The following is a 21,669-nucleotide window of genomic DNA, read 5'->3' as shown; positions in this document are numbered from 1 at the left end:
TGGAAACTGGCATCCCTTGCATCCCTATAGTTTTCACTGCAAGTCTCTTATTCTTAAGTCTCTCGCAGCATCGGTGTGAGATGATGACGTAAAGCGGAGCTTAGGTGTGACAAAGTCTGAACCTCCACTGTCATGTTTTGAAACCGCACTGCAGCTAAATTTAGAACGTGGATTAGCAAAATATTTATTTAGCCCAAAAATGCTGCAAACATAACTGGGCTCAACGCAACTTCCAGTTTTAAGTAAGGGAAGAAACTTTAATGAGTTTGATAAATCAAGTGCACCATGCAAAAAGAGGGACGTTACAGTCCTGACATAAAACACATCCTGTGAGGAGTTTCTTAGTATTGACTATAAATGAACCCTTTAAATGCAGTAGCTGTTTGAGTCTATTTCTGTCTGATTTTACCTACCTCTGTTTAATGTTTAATAACTTTTTGGTTAAAGGTTTAATTTGAAGATGATACCATTTGTACACCAGAGTATAGATTACTACATTTATTTGTTTCAATGAAAATATGGGATATTATATTTACATAATTTAAAAAATAGAACTAAATCACACTTGAAATGTTTTGTTTGTTTTACAGTAAACCTACTATAGACTTACAGTAAAACTATTTAAATTTGACATTTTCTCGTTCTCTTGTCCACAAGCGTAGAAAATCTCAGGCTGAAATGTAAGCGTATAAAGGTTTCACAGGGCACTCAGTGAGCAGTGTACCTGGGTGTCCTTTTGTGTGTTAAACCTCTTCAAAACCTCTTCATTATGGCTGAAATGTACTCTTTAAAATTTCAATACTTGTTTTTTTAAACACATAATTGCTTGCAGTTAATGATAAACATTTTATGCAAGTACTAACAACCAGAGAAAAGAGGGATTTTTAATTTGGTATAGAAAATGTAGGGGTGGACATGCATGTATTCACAGTGTAGCCACACCTATCCAAACACTGAACAACATGAAGCAGAACGGTAACTGTAATATTGTAGGTATGTATTTAACCAAATTAATCTGCATATAATCTACTTTATCGGCCCAATTTAAGCCAGATTAGAGATGTTAAATGTGTCTGATAAATCACTTGCAGCATGCTAATGTGCATGTGGATGTTACAGTAATACAGACAGAAAGACAGCAATGACATCAGAATCACACTGTAAGGAGTTTCTTACTTTTGACTATAAGGGGAAATTAAAGGGAAAATCAGCGGCTGAATTACTACTGAAGGTTTGGCGGTAACGTTTAGACAGCAGTGAAAACATACAGTGGGTGCTGATGGAAACTACACAGGAAGTAAACTGTGCTGTGAGAATAAAGTGAGAGCTGGGAGCTCAACGTGCAATAAAGGATGACAGGTGTCAACACTGTGCAGAAGTATAACCAAAGACTTTCCCTGTTCACAAACAGTGCACGATTACTATAGTCAGAGGCTGTGATCAGTAGTGACAGGAACTGTCACCGGCTGTCACCGACATGACGTCACGAGGAGAAGGACGAGCACAGGAGCAATCTAAAAGCAGAGCAGCAGGAGTTACATTTTGAATTTTCATGCTGATGGCTGACCCTCATATTTCACACATCATTGGTTGTGATCATTCAGAAAGAGAGAAGCCCAGTAACCTTTAAATGTAAGCGACCACTCATGCATCACTTACATGTGAGTGATATAATTATAGGCCTGGAGTGTGAGAGCACAATGGTGTGCAAAAGAACTGGCAGAGTACAAATATTACATTACATTTCCCATCTTTATTCAAGAGAGTGGTCTTTCAATTTGAGAGCACGGTTTGTTTACTTCATATTCAGATTTTGTCATTCTTTCCCTAAAAACCCTGCCCTCACATTCAAATAGCCCAGATTTGTTCTACTTCTTCTCCAACTGTTTGCTTGCACTCAGATAAGTTGTTGCTTGCACAGATTTCCTGCTCCAGCTTCAGTTCTTCTTCTTAAACTCAGGCTGCTTCTGTGTGCTCATCAAATGTCTGCTCACTGATTTTTTTTATTTTTAGAAATAACCTTGTGAAAATTCCCCAACCAATATAAGGCCAGGTGTAGTGTTGATTAATGAAATGATCCCTGCCTTCTTACAGGTGTGTTTACTTTACTTGTTTAGTGTGCAGGCGGTTATTCTTTAATCAGGTTCATCCACTCCCACCTTCCAGGGCTTTAGTAAAATACATCCCTTGCCACACTTTTTATTTTTCGATAACAGCTACATTTGATAGGAGCCATATAGAACAATAACTTACTGTCGGTGTGCTAGAAGAGAAAACGACATCACCTCCATGACTCTGGAGTGGGAGTCTATAGGATCACCAAAGTCAAGGACCTCAAGTAAGTTTTTATTTCAATGGTGCAATCATACAGCCTGAAAAGAAGCAAATCTATACAAAAACAGGGGCTATTTGAGTAAGAGGGCAGCTGTTTGAGAGAATGAATTACACAATATGAATGTGAAATCTATAAATCATGCTCTCAAACTGAAAGACCATGCTCTCGAATAAAGATAAGAAAAAAATCCCCATAGATAAAAAGATTATGAGATATATAAAGGTTAACAGACTCAGAATTATAAGCAAATGACTGATTATAACTTGATATATTGTTCACAGAAAAGTTTGATTTCAAATAATAAAAAAGGTTTTGAAAAACATTTTTAACAGTCAAAAAAAAAAGTCAAACCTCAGCAAGAGGAGATGTTTACGATCAGAGAAAGTAATGACAGCTAGCACCGAATGTTTTCAGTAGAAAGATGAAAAAGAAGCGTGAATTGCAAAGGCACATTTTTAACATTGGTGTTGCCTCAAAGAAAAGATGAATCAAGTTTTTGATTGCTTCGCTGTGGAGTACAGCTGTGTGTTTGGCCTTTGCCTGTTCTCAGACTTTGTCCCTGCTGGCCACTGAACGCTCGCTCCAAGGTTGTTGATTTGGGGGTGGGAGGGTGGGGTCACGAAATGATGAACAGAATAAGAAAGCAAGAAAAATCTATTTCTGCTATTCAAATATATATTTTTTTGACTTATTTTCAAATCTTTGTTATTTTCTCGACTTCTTGGATGATTTGAATTCTTCAAAACTATGGTGGCTTCATTTTAAGTGGTCATAAAGGTTGGTAATTTAATGGGGACAGATTATGCTTTCCATGGTTTTCTGTATTTTTATACTGTTACAATGTCAGATGTCTGTGTTAAACATGGTCAAAGTTCCAAAACATGAGGTGAAGTTATGTAAAAATGCTCCCTGAAAGTCAAAAGTCAGGGTTTAACCCGGCTCTGAACGCTCCGTATGCAAAGTCAATTCTACTTCTTCATCATGATGACATCAGATCATTTCTGAATTAAGTCATTTAAGAAGATGGCATATTGGGTAATGAATGAGAAAAAGACGTGAAATCCTACTGTATGTTTACATAACCTCTGGAAGCTGGCCAATCAGAACAGAGTGGGATCACTGGAAGGGGTGTACCTTAAAGATACAGTTTCAGACAGAAGCTAAACTGAGGGGCTGCTAAAAGGGCCAGTATAAGATAAATAAGGTTGTTTTGTTTTTTTTACTGTAAATCATGCCTAGATATTCCAGTAGAGCCCCAAAATATAAATAAAGACCTGGAAATGTGCATGATACTTCCCCTTTAACTTCAGTCCACTAAATTTATGTCAGCAGGTATTAAACTATATTGATACATGCTAGGTTGAGCAGTTTGAGGACAGAGTAGTAAGTAGGTTAGCTGAAAAATGACATCACTGATGAGGTAACCCCTACCTGTGACAAGCTGACGAGTGACATGAGGAGTGAGGTAAGTTGTGTGTGTGTGTGTGTGTGTGTGGGAGAGATTAGAGGTCTAGTCAGAATTCAGGTGAGATGGTGTGAGAAGGGTTATACGCAGCAGCCAGGTGTGTATGTGTTTGTGTGTGTGTGTGTGTGTGTGTGTGTGTGTTTGTGTGTGTGTGTAAGTGGCTAGAAGCAGGTGGCTCAGTCTGTCATTAAGAGCTGAGTCACTTTGCTAGCGTCAGCCACACACACACACACACACACACACACACACACACACACACACACACACACACACACACACACACACACACACACACACACACACACACACACACACACAGTCTTCAACAAGGAGAGTGTGTTTGAAGCAAAAGGGGATTTCCAGACGGAGACGGCAGGAGATTGCCTGAGGTCTCTCTAATATCCAATCAGAGCTGAGAAAAGACTTTTATTCATCTGATGTTTCTGGGGTTTTTTTCTTCTTCACTATTCTATTCTTTTGCTCTCAACCTCCTGTTTCCTCCTTTTTCTCTGAATAAGAGTTCTCGCTTTCGTCATCATCACCATCACCATCACTGTCCAAATCCTTGAATTACTTCGTTCAGCCTTGGAAACTTCAGAGGGATTTTGACGTGGCGGCTCCTGAGGAAACCCCAGGCAGTGTTAGACGACCGGTGAATATCACCTCATCGTATCAAGATGCGATTTCATGGTTGTCAGCTGTATTAAACTTTTCTGACACTACAGCGTTACTAAACTCTGCCGACCTCTGCCTGCACTCTGACAGACAGCATTAAGTCTATTTTCGATTTCTTGCCTGCACCTTTTCTTAGTATTCTTGGCATTTAATGCTTTCTTCAAATGAAGTTGTAATAACTTGAATCAAATCATCCTCATTCGTAGAGATTTTATTATCAAAACATCACCATTATAGTTGTTTTCATCATCATTCAGTTTGTAGATCCATCATGTTTACTTCAGGAGCAACTTTTGACTGCGTAGAGGATTTCTGTCTAATAAGCTTTAGACTGATGAAATGTGTGTTGGTATATCCATAAACACAACTGGTCCCTAGAGCTGCTCATTACACTGTTCATTACACACAAAAACATGAGTGTTGGCGGAATAAACAGCATAGAAATGATTTAGGGCTTCCCATGCATACATTACATACAGGAGACGTTCATTTAAACAGTGAATTGTACTTAATTACACGGAATAATTACAAAATAAGTTATCTTTTAGTTTCACCTCGCATCTCTTTACACCTGCTTGCTCACACATTTTCTCGCTTTCCCTTTCTCCTCCATCTTTATTTCTTTCCTCTTTTTGCTTTCAGTTTCTCTTTTGAAGGAATCCGTTAACTGATATTTACAAAAGGCAAAAAAATAGTCTAATCCAATGTGGGTCACAGTGTCGGCCTGAGCCTTATCATTGATGGAGCAACAAATGTTAAGTTAATCTTGGTGGTGGCACTGAAGCATACAAACTCAATAGGCGGACACCAGTCTGGATCCAGAATGAATAACACTATAATCCGCACAGGGAACATAACTTAACTACGACCTGACCTGGACCACTTTTGAATAACACATTGCTATCCTGTCATCTCGGCTGTCATCATTCGGCCGCTCGCTAGTCGCCACAGTTATCAAGGTTATTGTGTAATGTAGGATTCATTAATGTCAGTTCAAAACTAACCGATACGATAAAAGAAAGGCTGATAGTGAAAAACATGCAAATAATAATGACTAGACCGAGAAATAAGCATTCATTTTGCTTGAGGGAAGTGTGAGTTCACCACTGAGCCTGATTTGCAGTGAACAGAAGCTATAATGAAGAGTGGAAATGCAGAACGCCACTACAAAATACAAAGTGAATCTGTTAAAGTGTGATGTGAAGACTCCAGCTGGATCATTTTTCATTTCAAGAATTTGGAGGCTCAAATTTAAGTACTTTGTTACACAGTGAAGGTGTCACATCTCCCATTAATACAGCATTACTGTTCACTTCTGGTGTTTTTACACTCATCACTTAATGCACCCTCACTGCACCTTTGATGTGGTGGAAATGTATTAAGTGGAACTGTAAGATTGCATTTGCACTCAAAGGGGTCATAGGGCTTGAATGTGCTCAGTGCATTTAGAGGAAAACCTCACGGAGTGTCCTAAATAATGAAGTTAAGGCTCATGGATGTATAAAGAGAAATGGATAAAGAGATCCAAGATGGCGCCCATTCATTTCCAATGAAAAGTTGCTGATTCAGCACAGTTTTTTGTTTTGTTTTGTTTCCTTCTTCATTTGCTTCCTGGGGCTTTGGCTCATACCAAAGACTGTACACATTAATATGACGTCACAGCAAAAAACCAAAACCAAAAAAAAAAGACACTTTGACACGTGGACAGGAGGAGCCTGGACTCAAACCACCAACCCTACCATTAATAGAAAACACACTCTGTCCCCTGAGTGAAAGCCACTTGTAAAAGAAAGAAAGCACCACATTTTAAACAGAGAAATCCAAATCTACCACAATGTATCCAGCTTTTGTAATACTTAATATAACAAGAGGTAGTTTGTATTGTTTGGGAAAATTAAGGAACATTGCTTAATTTTTAAATACTGACAAGACGAAAACAATTGAACTCATCCTTTGACGATTTTGAGTAAAATTCAACAGTCAGTAAGTGAGATATCTTTCATTGGAGCGAAGTGTGAGACAGACGGACAGATGAATGGACCAACCAACACTGCCACCCTTTTAGTCCCACCTCCTGCGGGTCAAAAACCCTACAGTGTTTAAATGTCAGGGTGTGTTTGTTTGTGACTTCCAAACAGAGTACAGTGTGTGTTTGTATGCTCGCTAAGGAGAACCTTGTGTGTGCTGCTCAGATGACTTGTGTGATTGTCACCCTAATTGTTTCCATCTTGTGTGTATGTGTGTGTGTGTGTGTGTGTGTGTATGTGTGCGTGGCTGGCGGTCCCTTCAGAGGAGCAGGCCACTTCAGAGCAGCCGTGGGACCGCCACAGTCTGACGGAGCCGATGCTGCCACTTCACACAAAGTGTGCGTGCCTCAATGTGTTTGTGTGTGTGTGTCCATGTGTGAGGGAGGGAAGGAGGGTGGGGGTGGGAGTGTGGTGGGGATTAACAAACATTGTGTGTGCATGTAAGAGAGAACAAGAAATAAAAAGAATATGAATATATTACATTTGTCATATTTCATTTCTTGTGTATGTGTGTGTGTGTGTTTGTGTGTTTCTGGTAAAAAAGAGACAATGCTCATTTTTGTGTTTGTGTGTGTAGATGTGATGAATGATGTGTCGACAGCACAAACAGATCGCAGTGTGTGTGTGTAGACGAGGATTTCAGCAACAATTCAGCAGCTGTCTGGAGTATGTCTATGTTTATTTGAGTCTGTGTGTGTGTGTGTGTGTGTGTGTGTGTGTGTGTGTGTGTGTGTGTACATGTGCACATGTGTTTAAGAGAGACCACTGAAATGTATATAATTCAGTTTTTCAATAAGAATTCAAAATCAGTAATGCTGTGTTTGTCTATTGTTTCTCCATGTGACCTTAAGTATACCTGTAAATAAACTTCATATGTATATATAAATATGTATATATGTATATTTATGTCTATGTTTATTTGAGTCTGTGTGTGGGTGTATCGCTGTGTGTGAGTGTGAGTGTGTGTGTGTGTTCTCACCTGTCTTCTGGCTCATATCTGTGGGCAGGTGTGGAGGACTGGGGCTGAAGTGCTCGTTGCTGTAGGGCAGGAGGGACGTCAGCGGGTGCATCCCGTGAGACTGCTGCACCACCGACACTTTGTTGGACTGTACATGAGACAAAAAAATGCAAAATGTATTAAAATCATTAGAAATGTAGAAATGTACATGATTGTTGTGATACGAGGTTGCAGGGACTTTAATAGGTCCCCAGTTTACCCAGATTATCCAAAACACTTCTTGTCCTGAGAGGCTGAAATTTGGCATAGAGGTCAAGAGTACTACTACTGCATTTCAAGATTTCAGTAATGTAGATGCTAAACACGATTAAAGAACGTCGCAATAACGCAGGTTTGCCTTTATTTCATTTGCTTTAAGAAGTTCCAGATAGATGCATACAAACAAAATCATTTAGAAGATAATCCCAATTGTCGAGACTTAAAGAAGCGAATGTCAGAATATTTCCCTCATTTATCAGCACGTGTAAGGATGTTTGCTCCATGATGTGAAACATCGAACCAAATGCACGTATTTAGAAGAAAGACAGACTGAGAAAGTGAATGAAAGAGAGCAAGAAAGAAAAGAAAGCTGTACATTTTAAACGCGGTTTGGAACAAAACAGATGGGCTATACTTCGCTCCCATTGGTTTCCAGAGGAGCGGGGAGCGGGAGGTGGAGGCTCATTTGATCGATAAGCCTTTGATGATCAAGTGAGGCTGCGTGTGAGCTTGTTTGCTTTCATGTTTCTGTTTACAAATGGCTTTCAATAACTTACGTGAAATCCAGTTATTGCTAATGCTCACAGCATGCTGGCTGACATACGATATGTCACAGCGGTTTGCAATGTTGGAGGCAGCTAATCAGGCAAGCATTGGACAGAGTTTAACTGCATGTGTTTGAACCAGGATGTGTGTGTGTGTGTGTGTGTGTGTGTGTGTGTGTGTGTGTGTGTGTGTGTGTGTGTGTGTGTGTGTGTGTGTGTGTGTGTGTGTGTGTGTGTGTGTGTGTGTGTGGACTGGTTACTCTTAACAGTTTCTGTGGCAGGAGAGTATAAATATGCATCTTTATGTGTGGGTGTTAATGTTTTTTTGTCAGTAGGCGGATGTGTGTATATTTGTATGTGTGTCTGCAAGTCGTATTAAGTCTTTGAAAGCATAGCAGAGACGCTGATTTTCATGTGTGTGATATCTCTGAGAAAAGTTTTAACGTTTTTTTTTTTTTAATTCTGAACGCTGAGACGGACAAGCCTCTGTGTGTGTGTGTGTGTGTGTGTGTGTGTGTGTGTGTGTATGTGTGTCCATTTGCATGAGTGTGTGCGTGGGAAGTGTGTAACATTAGCGCTACAAACGGCCAGATCTGGTGCTACTTGCTTGGCCTCCTGCTGAGTTACAAAGTGAATACCTTATCACTTAAAGGCAGAGCTTCCACGCGCTACACTCCACATTAACACACGCATACACGCGCGTGCACGTTCAACGGCTCCTTTCCTATCCACCGACACCTTAAACTCTCTCTCACTGGCTAAACACACATACAGGCCCTCATGTGTATGCTACACGGCTAGCAGTGGAGCTAAGATCAAACCGCTAAACCGCTTTTAATGTCAAGACACATGAAAACAAAACGCACTGCTTCTGTACCAGAGAGCCGGAGGGTGGGAGGGGTTCGGGGAGGAGGTAGTGAGGGAGCAGGGTGGAGGTGGTTTAGATAAGGTGGTCTGCATTCAGAAAAAAAAAACCCATATAAGTACTCGGATATGGAGGGGAAGCGTTGTTGTTTCATTAATGTAAAAAGATTTGGACAGAATGGTCACCTTACAGGATGAGAACAAAGGCGACAAAATCATCCAAATGTCCCTGCTAGACACACGTTGTCATGGTAACACTTAATTAAAACACTATGTTAGGTGACAGTAGGGGTGACAGTAGGGGTCGACAGTGTATAATTGTATCAGAATCAAGTATGAAATCTGCTAATCAAATCCAAATCCTTTAAAATACCTCATTGTAAGTTCAGCTTTGATATCTGCAAATAAATGAACTCATTAATAACCAGAGTTTTGAGAGGCAGCCTAATTAATGTTAACAAATTGTTACAACCTGAAAATGAGATCTGCTGATTTATTGGCACTTCTTGAATTTGGATGTTGAAGGATTTTTCATAGAAGTCAGAAGCTGGTAATTAAACTCATTGTTCAATCACAGAGAACCTTTATTCTAAATCCAAACTCCCAATTTTCCACCGATAGCAAAATATGTCACACTGGATTACAAGGAAACGTCTATAAAATGATGTACAGCACATGTAACTGTGCAAACATAGAAATGTTGTCTTTTAACTGAATGCTTGCTTCAATGCTTTGACCGTTTTTTCAAGCAAAACTTACATTAACTTTTAGAGCTTCTTTAAGTTCTTACTTTTCCATCTTGCTAATTGTTTTGTGATATGTAATCACACCATGAAAAAGAAGTGTGAATGACTTTTCTTTTCATCACTTAATATCTTAATTGACTTCTACACTTCCTCTTTTGTACATTTCCTCTTTTAATACAGATTTTCTCAGTCTCTCTTTTAGCTATGGCTTATCACCACTTCAATCAACACAAAACACACACACACACACACACACACACACACACACACACACACGCACGCACGCACACACACCATTCACTTGTCTTTACATTTGGAGCCACATTGCTCTGTCTTGGGAAAAGGAAATGGGGAAACTTTATATTTTCAGCACCGGCACTGACATTTTGCAGGGAAATCCCAAAACTGGTTATTTACATGAGATGACATAATATTAAAATCTGTCTGAGGCTTGAATGTAAAGTGTCACAGTCCAGAGTGCCTGCAAGAGTCTGAATGAATTTTCATATGTTCTGTAAAAAAAATAATGCTGATTAGAAAAGCAGTGAGTACAACATCTGGCCAGTACAGTAAGAGACACACAAAATCTGGCAGATGTGAATACTCACATCTACACAGCCACAGCTAAACCCGAATATACAAAAGTGTTAATGATCACACACAAATTGCACTCCCTTAACACATTCTACATACAGTGCATGTGGACACACGCGTGCAGTGCACAGATATGCTCGATAACTTTTACATATGGATGGAAACACACACACACACATCTGTGCAGGGCTGCTAGGAACCTTCAAAAGTAGCTGTGGCTCCGTTTCACGTGCTGAGGTTGATGTAGCCGTTTTGCTGTAACATTATAGCCGCAAAATCGTCCATTTATGTTTCCTCTCTTCCTCGGGGTAATTAGCTGGCCTTGAAGTGGCTTTCGCTGCGCCTTCCTTTTTTTACACACACTCAGGGAGGCTGACTGAGAGCACTCATTTAACCCATAATTATCAACCCCTCTGTATTTAAAAAAAAATCCCCCCTCTCCACTCCTCACCCCACCACACACACACGCGCACACACACACACACACACACACAAAACGTACACATAATTACCTTCGCTGAAACAGACAAGTTTGTACATGCGCATGTAGGACACACACACACACACAGGAAAAAGATTGGATAACACTTACAGTAGCTTTGAATTGCGCAGCTATGTTACAAGTAAAAAAAAAAGAAAAAAGAGTTCAGGTGTATACACACACACACACACACACACACACACACACACACACACATACATACAGTAAAACATACAGATGCAATGGAGGAAAAAGTTCACTCACTCTTTAATTTTCAGGAGTTACCCACCCTTGCAGGCTGACATAAACGTCGTACAAATCATTGTACAAATCAATACTAAATACAGGTTTTTTTGCTGTGTACCTCAACTGTGACCGATTGAGCCTTGATGTATTTATGTTTTAATAGTAAAATAATATGTACGAGGGCCCATCTGGTCATAAGAAGTACTTGCTATGACTCAAGGCCAGAACATCATCTCTTAAGTGTCATTAGGACAATCTGAAAGTACTAAAACGTTTGATGAGGAAGCCGTGTCACCGAAACAACATGACAGCCGCATCCACTTTCGGCTGTGATTGGCCGACAGGTGGAGATTTTAACACTTCAAATTTCATTATGTGTCTAAATTCCCTCACGCTCCTGCTTCTTTCAGTCTTTGTGTTCACGATGCGTTCACTGACACCAAAAAGTTGGATTTACAAAACCGTTTAACCTCTAAAACCGTTGTTTTGGACACTGTGCTCTTTCTAAATGTTTCTAAAATCCTGTTTGTTCATTGCAGGCAAACTTCCAGAGGAGCGTCAATACAAGAGTGAGAGTAAGAGAGGAGTCAATAAGCAACAAGCAACCACTGATGCTCTCTTCATTGCATCTTGTTATGTGAATTCTGCTTTCACTGACCAGCATGAATTAGTCAGTGTATCATCCTGCGATGTTGTTCTTTCACAACAGTGATCTTTAAACATTTAAAGCAACACACTCACGTTTTTCTGTCATAGTGATGTTTGGTAAAATCCCTCTGCAGGAAAAAAAAAACTGATGTATTGAATTATTTTAAAGGGTACACTGTGGAGTTTCTGGCCACTAGTGGTGCTATGCGTCCATGTTTTTCTGGGTGGGTTCCTGCTTTTGTTTCTTTATACACAGAAACGTTGCAACACACCAGACTGCTGGCTAGTAAATATTGGTGTAAACAATGCACTGTCTGAATATTTTTACAAATGTTTTATGAAAAAGGAAATGCATTCAACACATTTGTAGGAACTCAAATGTACACAGCATCTTTTAGCAAGAAAATGTAAATGTAGCAGAAAAGCTTTAAAAGTAAAGAAACACAACTTCATATTTCATTTTGTTGCATATTTGTTGCTGTTTTTCCTCTACAACTACATTCAGAGTCAAAGTATGTCTGATATTTCTTTGTATTTCTATACATATGTTAGTCAGATAAGTAGCTTCAACCGCACTGAATAATAAATCTCCTGTTTGTTGATTACATCAAAGATGTAATTACTTCAAAGACGTGATCACTTTAATTTCCCAATTTTTATTCCATTTTTATAATTCCAATTAGATATCAACACCTTTTTAAGTGCGTCAGGAAATCGTAAATGTAGCGCTCAGTCTCTCTGTAGTCTCAATTCACTTGAAAGGCCTTTGATTTATCAGCATATTGTTGCTGCCTTTTATCTCCGCTCTATTTGAACAGAAATCTGCTGCTGAATACAAGAGTTAATGGGATCTCAGACATCACTTGTTTGTAATGACGGCCCTCCACCTTGACCCTGACACGCACACACGTGTATGTATGCATTGCACATACACATGCGTGCAAAGAAACGCGATCGCTTGCTCACGTGCGCACGCACACAAACACACCTTCATTTAGAGGACATTGCACCTTTAATGTATTCTTTAGTTTTCAGATGACACACTAAGTAGATCCGTCTCTTTTTATATTTGAAGCGGAAATTAAAGCATCCTCTCTTTTGTCCCCCGTCTTCCAGAGTGCTTTTGATTCTGTCTTTAATCTCACATTTCATGGAGATGACACATTAAAAACACTCATTCACTCTCTTTCTCTGACGATCACCTTGTCTCAGTGTGGCAGCAATAAAGACATTTTTTTAAAAACATGTCGCTGTGAATTAATGGTGGATTCACTTCGCTCTCTGCAATCCTTTCAAGTGTCTGCAATCAAGCTGCGTCACAGGAAAGAGCTTCCTCACAGAGATCTGAGCATGACGGCGTCATGTTTTGTCATCAAATGAATTGCGCTTAGTACTTAACAGCATGACAAAGACTAATGAAAACAAGCATTTATAAAATCATATTTAAGTTTTTGCATCACTGTGGATCTCTGAATTAACTAACACAACAAAATGTGCCTGGTGGCTACTTTTAAGAGAATAACTGTGTTGATTGTGGTGCGTGTGGGCGTTAAAACTAAAATACATGTGCTTGAGAAAAAAAAAAAGTATTCACATTCTTCATCTTCATATAATGTATTCAGGGCTGTGTCTACTGTTTGCTGCTTTTGATCACTTAATTGGAACTGACCATGAAAGCTGTAACTGAAGTATTACTGATCATTAATGGACCACTTCCTGTACAGGTTGGATGGTTTAAGAATTTGTCATCTTTAACGGTTTCCGCTTCCTGAAAAAATGTTCCTTGGATAAGTTAGAAATGAAATGAAATTTTTAAAAAAAAGTAACTGATCTTTTCTAACAAGCATCCGTTCAAAACCACAACCTGCTTTTCCATTTGAGGCCAGTCCTGGTGTAGATTTCATGGCCATGTGTACTGCAGGAGAAAGCAGGTTTCTAATTGGTTTTTTACATGTTTGCATGTGTGAGGCTTAAATAAGGTAAAGTAACAGCAGAGCGGCTGGATGAAACGAGATTATTTCACAAAATAACAAGTCCTTGTATATAAAATGAATCCAAAGTCGGACTCAAACTGAAGCTAACCCTAAACACTTTTTTCAATTCAAACACATTCACGCTGCGACAAATTTTCACTGTACTCTGCTCAAATACACAGAGCTAAGAAAAAGTCATTAAATAAATGGACCAGGCAGAGTGATTCAGTGTACAAGTGCTCACAATAAATGTAAATATGTACCAAAAATTAGACATTTTAATTGTATAAACCGAAAACTGTGTTCAGAACCTGAAAATCGATGCAGTCTGGAATAGCATCAATCCACTCGCACAAAACCAGGATTTCACCAGCTATTCAATGGAAGAAAAACCCTATTACATAAATGTTTATTTCAGACAATGTAGATGGATTTCTTTTGTAAAAGTATAGTGAGTGCATGTCAAATGTCAAGGTAACTGGAAGTGACTTTTTTCACACCTCATCAGTGTCCTTTAAAAGAGACAAATGCATTGCTCTCTGAACAGTAATACGTCCCCTGAGAGGTCAGAGGTCAGGGTCAGTAGTTGAGTGATAAATTGCCAGACACACGTACACACACACACACGTACACACACGTACACACACGTACACACACGTACACACACACACACACACGCATAGTACAAGTCTGTTGAGTGTTGGGCTTTGTGGCTGAACAAAAGGGGAAAAAAACAGTGAGTCTACAAGCGCGGTAAAATTCCCCACACCTGCATGCAGAGAGAAAGTGCAAAAGAGAAAGAAACACCGAAAGAGAAAGAGAAGATAACCGCGGGAGGGGAAAATGAGGTGGCAACTCCTCACGACCTGAGAATCTCACAGAGCAGTTGATCCCCTGGGAACTGCTGGCCTCGCTTTGATATTAGATTAGACTGGTATAAGATTAAATTCGATGCAAATGGATCAAAAAAAGCACCTCTGAACTGCTCCACGCTGAGCAGAATAATTTTAAACTGTCCTGTATGAGTAATAAGAAACATAAATGTGATGCTGAAAGGAAAAGGTTTCAGTCTTTGCTGAACAGAAAGCCTATAAAGTATCAGTCATTTGATTTCTGAGGATGAAAAATGTTGATTATTTACCCCAATAAATCTCTTGTCAGTTGTTGTCTGGAGAGACAGCAAAAATATGTTAATGGCAAAAGAGACATCATGTTTGAAATGTTTGATTCAACTTTTAAAATCATCTAAACATCTCCTTTTCTTACACCATGTCACTTAATAAACGTGCTATTTTGCGCTGCTCTACAGCTGCATTATGTCATTTATATGAACTACATTTAAATCTTTGTCGCACTGACAATGTTAGCGTCTGAAATAGTTAGACATATGATATTTGTGTTAGTAATGAGTGTTATGAGGAAATGTAATGCTGCTAGGATTAATTTTTTTTTAAATTGATCGATGGAGAAAAGCTTTATATTAAACATATTTGCAATTTGTTCACCACCAACACAAAATGTTCACATGGCAACGTTTTTATGGTCATGTTAAGGCAACTCAAAGCACTCCTTTAAGCTTAGAGATGGGCTGCGGTCATGGTATAATACAGAAAAGTTGACGTTGGCTTGAAACATGAAGCAAAACGCATTCATATTTTCATAACTAGTAACTTTCCGTAACTCAAGTGTTCAATCAAAACTGTGAGTAGGATGTGGGATGTGAGCTGGTCCCTGGTGTCCTTCTACATTTCCACTTGTGTGCAGTACGTCCGCCGTTCATGCACACCCATCATTGCCCCCAAGTACCACCAGGGTGACCTGCTCTGCCCCTCATGACCCCCCACAGCCTGTCCCACCCCAGCAGTCAATCTCAGCAAGTAGGTCTCCCAATCTGGAAGTCATTGCCTTCTCCAGAGTCAGGAGCCCAAAATGAGAGCCTCTTAGTTGGAGGTTTGGGCAACATCAAAGCCCAGGCAACCATAACAACGCAGCTATGTTTAAAAAAGGGCCAAACACCCCCCCACCCCCCCAAAAAGCCCGCCCACTCCCCAATTACTTACACACACACATGCACACGCACACACACACACACACACACACACACACACACACACACACACACACACACACACACACACACACACACACACACACACACACACACACATGCTCATATGCATGCATGAATGCATGTCTGCAAGGACACGCCCAGTGGTGTGCATGCAGATACACACAAACACACACACACCATCGTCCACTGCTGCCACACACCACTGGAACATCTGGGCCATGGCCATGATGAATCAGTAACCACTACTTGTAACTAACAGACAGACTAACAGACAGAACAGCTTTGTGTGCATGAGTGAGTGTTTTCATTACTATGCATACTGCAACAAGAATTCATGTTCAGAGACATTAATGAGTCCAGTTTTTACTCAGCATCATGTTTTTAGCCCCTTTTTGTCTGGTTTTCATCAGTTTATCCATTTATTTAGGATAAAGAAGGATATGACAGCATACATTTGAAGTTCTGTGCTTTTTCGTTTTGACATATTAATCTGGATCAAAATTAAGATCCACATAGATCTGATCTCCATTCATAACTACTTTCTCATTACTTACACCTTTAGGATCAAGGACACCAGTTTAAAAAAAAAAAAAAATGCGATCACCACTTTTCCTTCTACTTCACTTATTTTCCTCCACAGATGACTCAGCCACTCTGTATCTTTCTACAATTATAAAGTGGTGGATTTTTAAATGCGTCTACTTTTAGAGCCAACACTAAATAAATCACAAGGGGATTCAGCATTTCCCCCAACCAGGAGTTTTGTTCCTGGGAAGAGTGAACAGGGCTTTCAAACTACATCCAAATGTTTTACATCTTAATGTTACGAAATAACTTTTACAGAAAACAAATCCAAACACATTTTACAGACTATTTTTAGTGTCTGGTCAAAGTGCCCTGCTCTGGTGGGGTGGGTTGGGCCGACTCGGGACGCATGGAATAGTTCTAAAATCCTGACTACGGCTCTGACTTTTATGTGCTTTCATACGGCTCTGACTTTTATGTGCTTTCATGCATTCAACACTGCTGCTGCCAGAACTACAACTACTAATGCAGCTGCTGCTTCTGAAACTACTACTACTACTATTTATATTAATGTTTACATAGCATCAGTGGTTTAAGAGATGGCAGCAGAAGTATAATTATCAGTAGTAATAATAGTCATAGCAATACTCAAAATGGCTGTTTGTCTTGCAGACTTTCAGTCTCACAGAAAGACGAAAGTGTAAACCCTTTGTATTTTTTATATTTCATCCTGCAATTGCTCTTCCATCCTTTCTTGTTAATAATTCATTTTTAAGGATAGATCTTTATACAATCCTTCAGCTTCTCATCTCTACTGTTTTTTATGCGTATGAGGACACTATCTTTCATTTCTCCATACCGACATTACTAGTGCAAATAATAACAGAGGTGCAGCAGTAGCAGAGGATGTAGTACTGATGGCTAGTAATAGTAATAGTATTGATCAGACTTGAGCGAAAGGGGAAAAAGAAACAGAAAGGAATGCAAAGAGATTCACTTTTCACACTTAATCTGACATCGCAGGTCAGGTTCACTGCAGTGAGAGAACCTCTGTGTGAGGCGACGCTCGGCTCTGCTGCTGCAGCTGGCTCCAGGCTGTGGCTATGACTGGGTGCGAAATCAAATCCAAGCAGTGTGATGGCATTTAGAGATGAGTTATCACTCTCTTAATGAGTGGACAGAGACAGACAAGCAGGCAACTTTCCCCTCCGAGTGCAAGACTGCGGTGACGCTTTCGCTTGGCATAAGTGACCTCTAATGATTGGTCCTGAAGAGAGCTAATTAATGGTGTACTTGTTTATTTCCAACAGAACGTTCCACAATTAACAACACATACGTGACATTTGGGCAATCATCTGCAACAAAAATATTGACACAGAGAGTCGGGAGGAAATGAGTCGACCACAGAGGACATAAATCCTCTTTGAGACACACTTCCTCCAGGGTTTGGTTTTTCTCGAACAATACTGTAGATACTACGACTGCTTTAGGCCACAGCCATATTTGTCTGTCTTGTGGGAGCCGTTAGCGAACACATGAAAAAAAAATCTCGCGGTTTGATAAGAGCATTGTCAAAAAGGCGCAGCGGGCTCGCCATGGCGGGAAAGGCGTCTTTGTTTGCATTTATTCTCAGAAAAGCCAGTCAGGATTGTTTCCAGTGTGAAATGTCAAACTTCCACTACTGTGTTTATCTGACCTGATTTATATGGTGGCTGCGGTCTGGGATGAAAGTTTTACCCAATCATCAAGAAAAAAAAGTGACCTTTTAGTGGATGTCCTCCTACCTACTGTACTGTATGAGGGAAGGAAACGCAGGGCTTCAGAGCTTTTGGTTTTTTTTCTTAACAAAGATCCCCAGTGTGATTGCGATCCCGTCCGCATGTTATGTGGTCCCGTCCCCTGCTGAGATGACTGAGCGTGTCTGTCTCTCACTCATTGTGAAACCGTTCCTGTACGGCTGCAGAGGACAGCTTTCACTCACCAGCTCACCCTGAATACCAAAACCATGTGCCCAAATGGGAAATGCCGGCACACATAAAAAAAACACCCTGCAGTGATGCGTTTCCGATGCACCACTATCTATGTATTACACAAACATGGCCACCAAATAACACATGAAAGGCTTCAAACAGGTCACAGTTACAGATTTTTTCTTTTTAGATAGATGTGTGTAGATAATTATTAAAACTTGCTTCCTTTTTCCTTTTGTTTGGTTATCATCAAATGAGTCACAAAGTCACAAGTAGAGGTAGGTTCTGAAATAAATACTACAAGTTCATCCAATTAACTAGAGCAAATGATTTGAAAGAAAAAGAAGGTGAATGAAAGGGCAGAACAGATTTTTGAGTGTGCTGTTCATGAGATGAATTATCCTAAAATACTACTGAAAAGATTTATACAAGTTGTCCAGTAAGAAATTGAGAATACACACAAGACAGTATTAAACATCAAGAAACATTAGCTTATTTCCTCAGTTTTAAACCTTTAGTGGACTGAGAGAGGCAAAATCTGTATATTACATCTTCATTATTAAATCTACATTCAGAATTGTTTTATAAGAACACAAAGGTTCCGATAAATGTTTAAAACAACACGTGATTACGTCTCTTTATACACATATACACTTTTGTTCCTACATGTATTTTACAATGCATATTCATGTGTTCATGTGTGTCATGTGATCGGGACGTTGACGAGGCGGTCGTACACGGCTGACTCTACATGCAGGCTAACCTTTGTTGAGTAAAGTTTTTTTGGGGGGAAGCAGACAACTCAATCAGCTTACATGCTTTCTGCCCTCTGGGGCACCGGTTCACTTCACGTGCACGGTGCTTTTCTGTCTGATCTGCTGCTTTGATGTTTGTATCAAAATAATCTCATCCCTGGGCGTTTGCGTGATATGGGAGCATTGAAGGCCATGCAAAAGATATACCTGGGAGGGGGGCAGAGTGTGTTGAATGGCCTTAAGATCCCCAAACCCAAACAGGAATATTTTTTGGATACGCCTTTTTTAAAATTTTACACACGCACGCACACTCACACTATGGTGCTGTAAGAAAAGGACGTTTCTTTTTTTTTTTTCAAAGTGAGATGTTTTTTGCACAAGTTTGCATTTCATTTGAATTTATTTCACTTTTTAGAGTTTTTAAAAGAACAACAAATTTAAATGACTTGTTCTTTTCATGTTGCATCACTCTTAAGAAACACACAAATCTGAATTGTTAAATTGGTACTTCAAAAGGTTTATAAAAAAACTTGAAAGTGCTGACATTACAGCAGGCCATGAGGTCACTGCTGTGTAAACTTTATTCGCCGTGGTGACCTCTCACTCTGTGTTACTACAATACAACAAAGCCACTGTTTCTTACTCAACACTCATGTAGGCCACTGGTAACAGTTTTGACATCAAAGGACAGTGCAGTCCATCTTCATTACATTACCCTGCTTCCCCTGTGAGGATGACACGGCTCAGTCCGCTACTGAAAAAAGTCTGAATGATTATTTTCATTCATGTGTCAAACACCGTTAAGCCATGGCCTCATGGTGAAACTGCTTGAAGAGTGAAAACAGAAAGAGCAAATCTAATATAGGTCAGTTTATTTATACATATCTTACAAAAAAAATCAACTTGGAACACATTCATGTTCAGACTTTTTGAGTTAAAGGACTCATTTGGGAAAATTTGGGGAATTATACTTATTTGCACCGACTCAGATGACAAGATGATACAATTCTCATATCTGTGCCTTAAGCACAGTGTACTTGCTGAACTGTTCCTTTAAATCAAAGGTTTTGTTGGCAAACCTAAACTGAAGCCTGCATTAATCAGTTATTTACATCACGATGCAACATCTGCAGCTGTTTTCAAGAAAAGCTTAAATCATGTTTTAATGGACAACATAATAAGAAATGCATTTATTTAAAACCTCATCAAGACTTTTTTTGTTTCATTCCTCCAGTTTCCACATCCTGAGGCAGCCTGAATTTGTCTTTGTGTTCTAGTCAGGTGAAAGGTGACTTAAAGCTCTTGGTGGTAAATCTGCTCAACAACACTGTACATTCCCACTTTAGGTTTATTATTCTTAAAGAAAATTAAGTGTGTTATTTGTCTCTGAGTAACTCTACCATTCAGGAGGAAAAGAAGGGATCAAACTCAAACACAGCCAGAAAAAACACACAAACCAACAACAGACGCACACACTGTCTGGAAGAGGCGAGTCATCAGATGACATCAGTGACAAACCAGAGCCCTGAGGCCGCTGCCCAATCAGCTCCTTCCTTTCATCCCCTCTCCGGAAGATCAAGCTGTCCAACTCAGGACCATTTAAAAAACCATCCTTCACCAAAGATTACGGTTGTTGTAACAAGAAGCGGTTATTCATCAGCGCTGATGACCAGTGTCCTCGCTGAGTGCTTACAAAGAACACTTTAAAGATCCTTTCAGAAGTCATGATTCTTGGGGGGAAGAGCAAAGGTCTAAAGTGGCGATCTTTGACCTTCATAGACTTCAAATTAACTAAAGATCAGGACAACCACTCAGAACAACCACTCGACTGTCTTTATATTTTTAACTCCATTTTTGACAGTCACACATTGGAATTAATGACTTTTTAATTTATTTCTGAATTGGTGTTGTTGTTCATTGTGTCCAAATGTCACAGTTACAAACTGACTCAGTGCTATGCGTTGTGTTTGCTTTGGTAACGATTACTTTTCCTGCTAATTAAGCACATTTGAATTGAAATTGACTATGGGAAATGTACAGACAAGAGATGGATGAAAAAAATCTGTTTATTTTGCTGATTAATAATTTGGTCTATAAAACTGTCAAATGTCCACCACAGTATCTCACACTGTTGGCCAACACTCCAAAACCACAAAGACATTGAATTTATTATCACATAAGATTCAGATGACCAGAACAACAGCTGGAGCCAGTTCAGCACAATTTAAACTGTTACACATTCACTTTCTGTTTATTGACTAATCAACTAATTGATTAAATGTTACAGCTGTAGTATGAGGGAGCAAACAAACAAGGAGACGAGAAGAAAACCACAAGAGAACAAGAGATGAGTGGACACTCAGATGGATGATGTGGGAGAAAAAAGGAGCAGAAGGAGGAAAGGATAGAGTGATAGATGGATGGATAGATGGATGGATGAAAGTGTGAAAGGAGGGGTGGATGCTGCTCTCTCTCTTCTTTCATGTTCTAATTTATTCTGTCTGATTAATTCCTTTTACCCCAGCGGCTGGAG

At 39.6% G+C, this 21,669-nt stretch overlaps 1 protein-coding gene across 9 annotated transcripts in view; it reads right to left on the bottom strand.

Annotated features, from left to right (window-relative positions):
• The window catches only part of tcf7 (transcription factor 7), a 75,810-nt gene that overhangs the window by 21,581 nt on the left and 32,560 nt on the right, over nt 1-21,669 (bottom strand). For all 9 annotated transcript variants that reach the window (XM_062433830.1, XM_062433832.1, XM_062433838.1 and 6 more), the window contains exon 4: nt 7,482-7,608. In XM_062433830.1, the coding sequence (XP_062289814.1) occupies nt 7,482-7,608 (127 nt within the window). The remainder of the gene's footprint in view (nt 1-7,481; nt 7,609-21,669) is intronic.

The sequence above is a fragment of the Scomber scombrus genome, chromosome 14 (assembly GCF_963691925.1).
Source record: "Scomber scombrus chromosome 14, fScoSco1.1, whole genome shotgun sequence".
Classification (NCBI taxonomy): Eukaryota; Metazoa; Chordata; class Actinopteri; order Scombriformes; family Scombridae; genus Scomber; species Scomber scombrus.
This window is presented reverse-complemented; position numbering and strand designations above follow the sequence as displayed.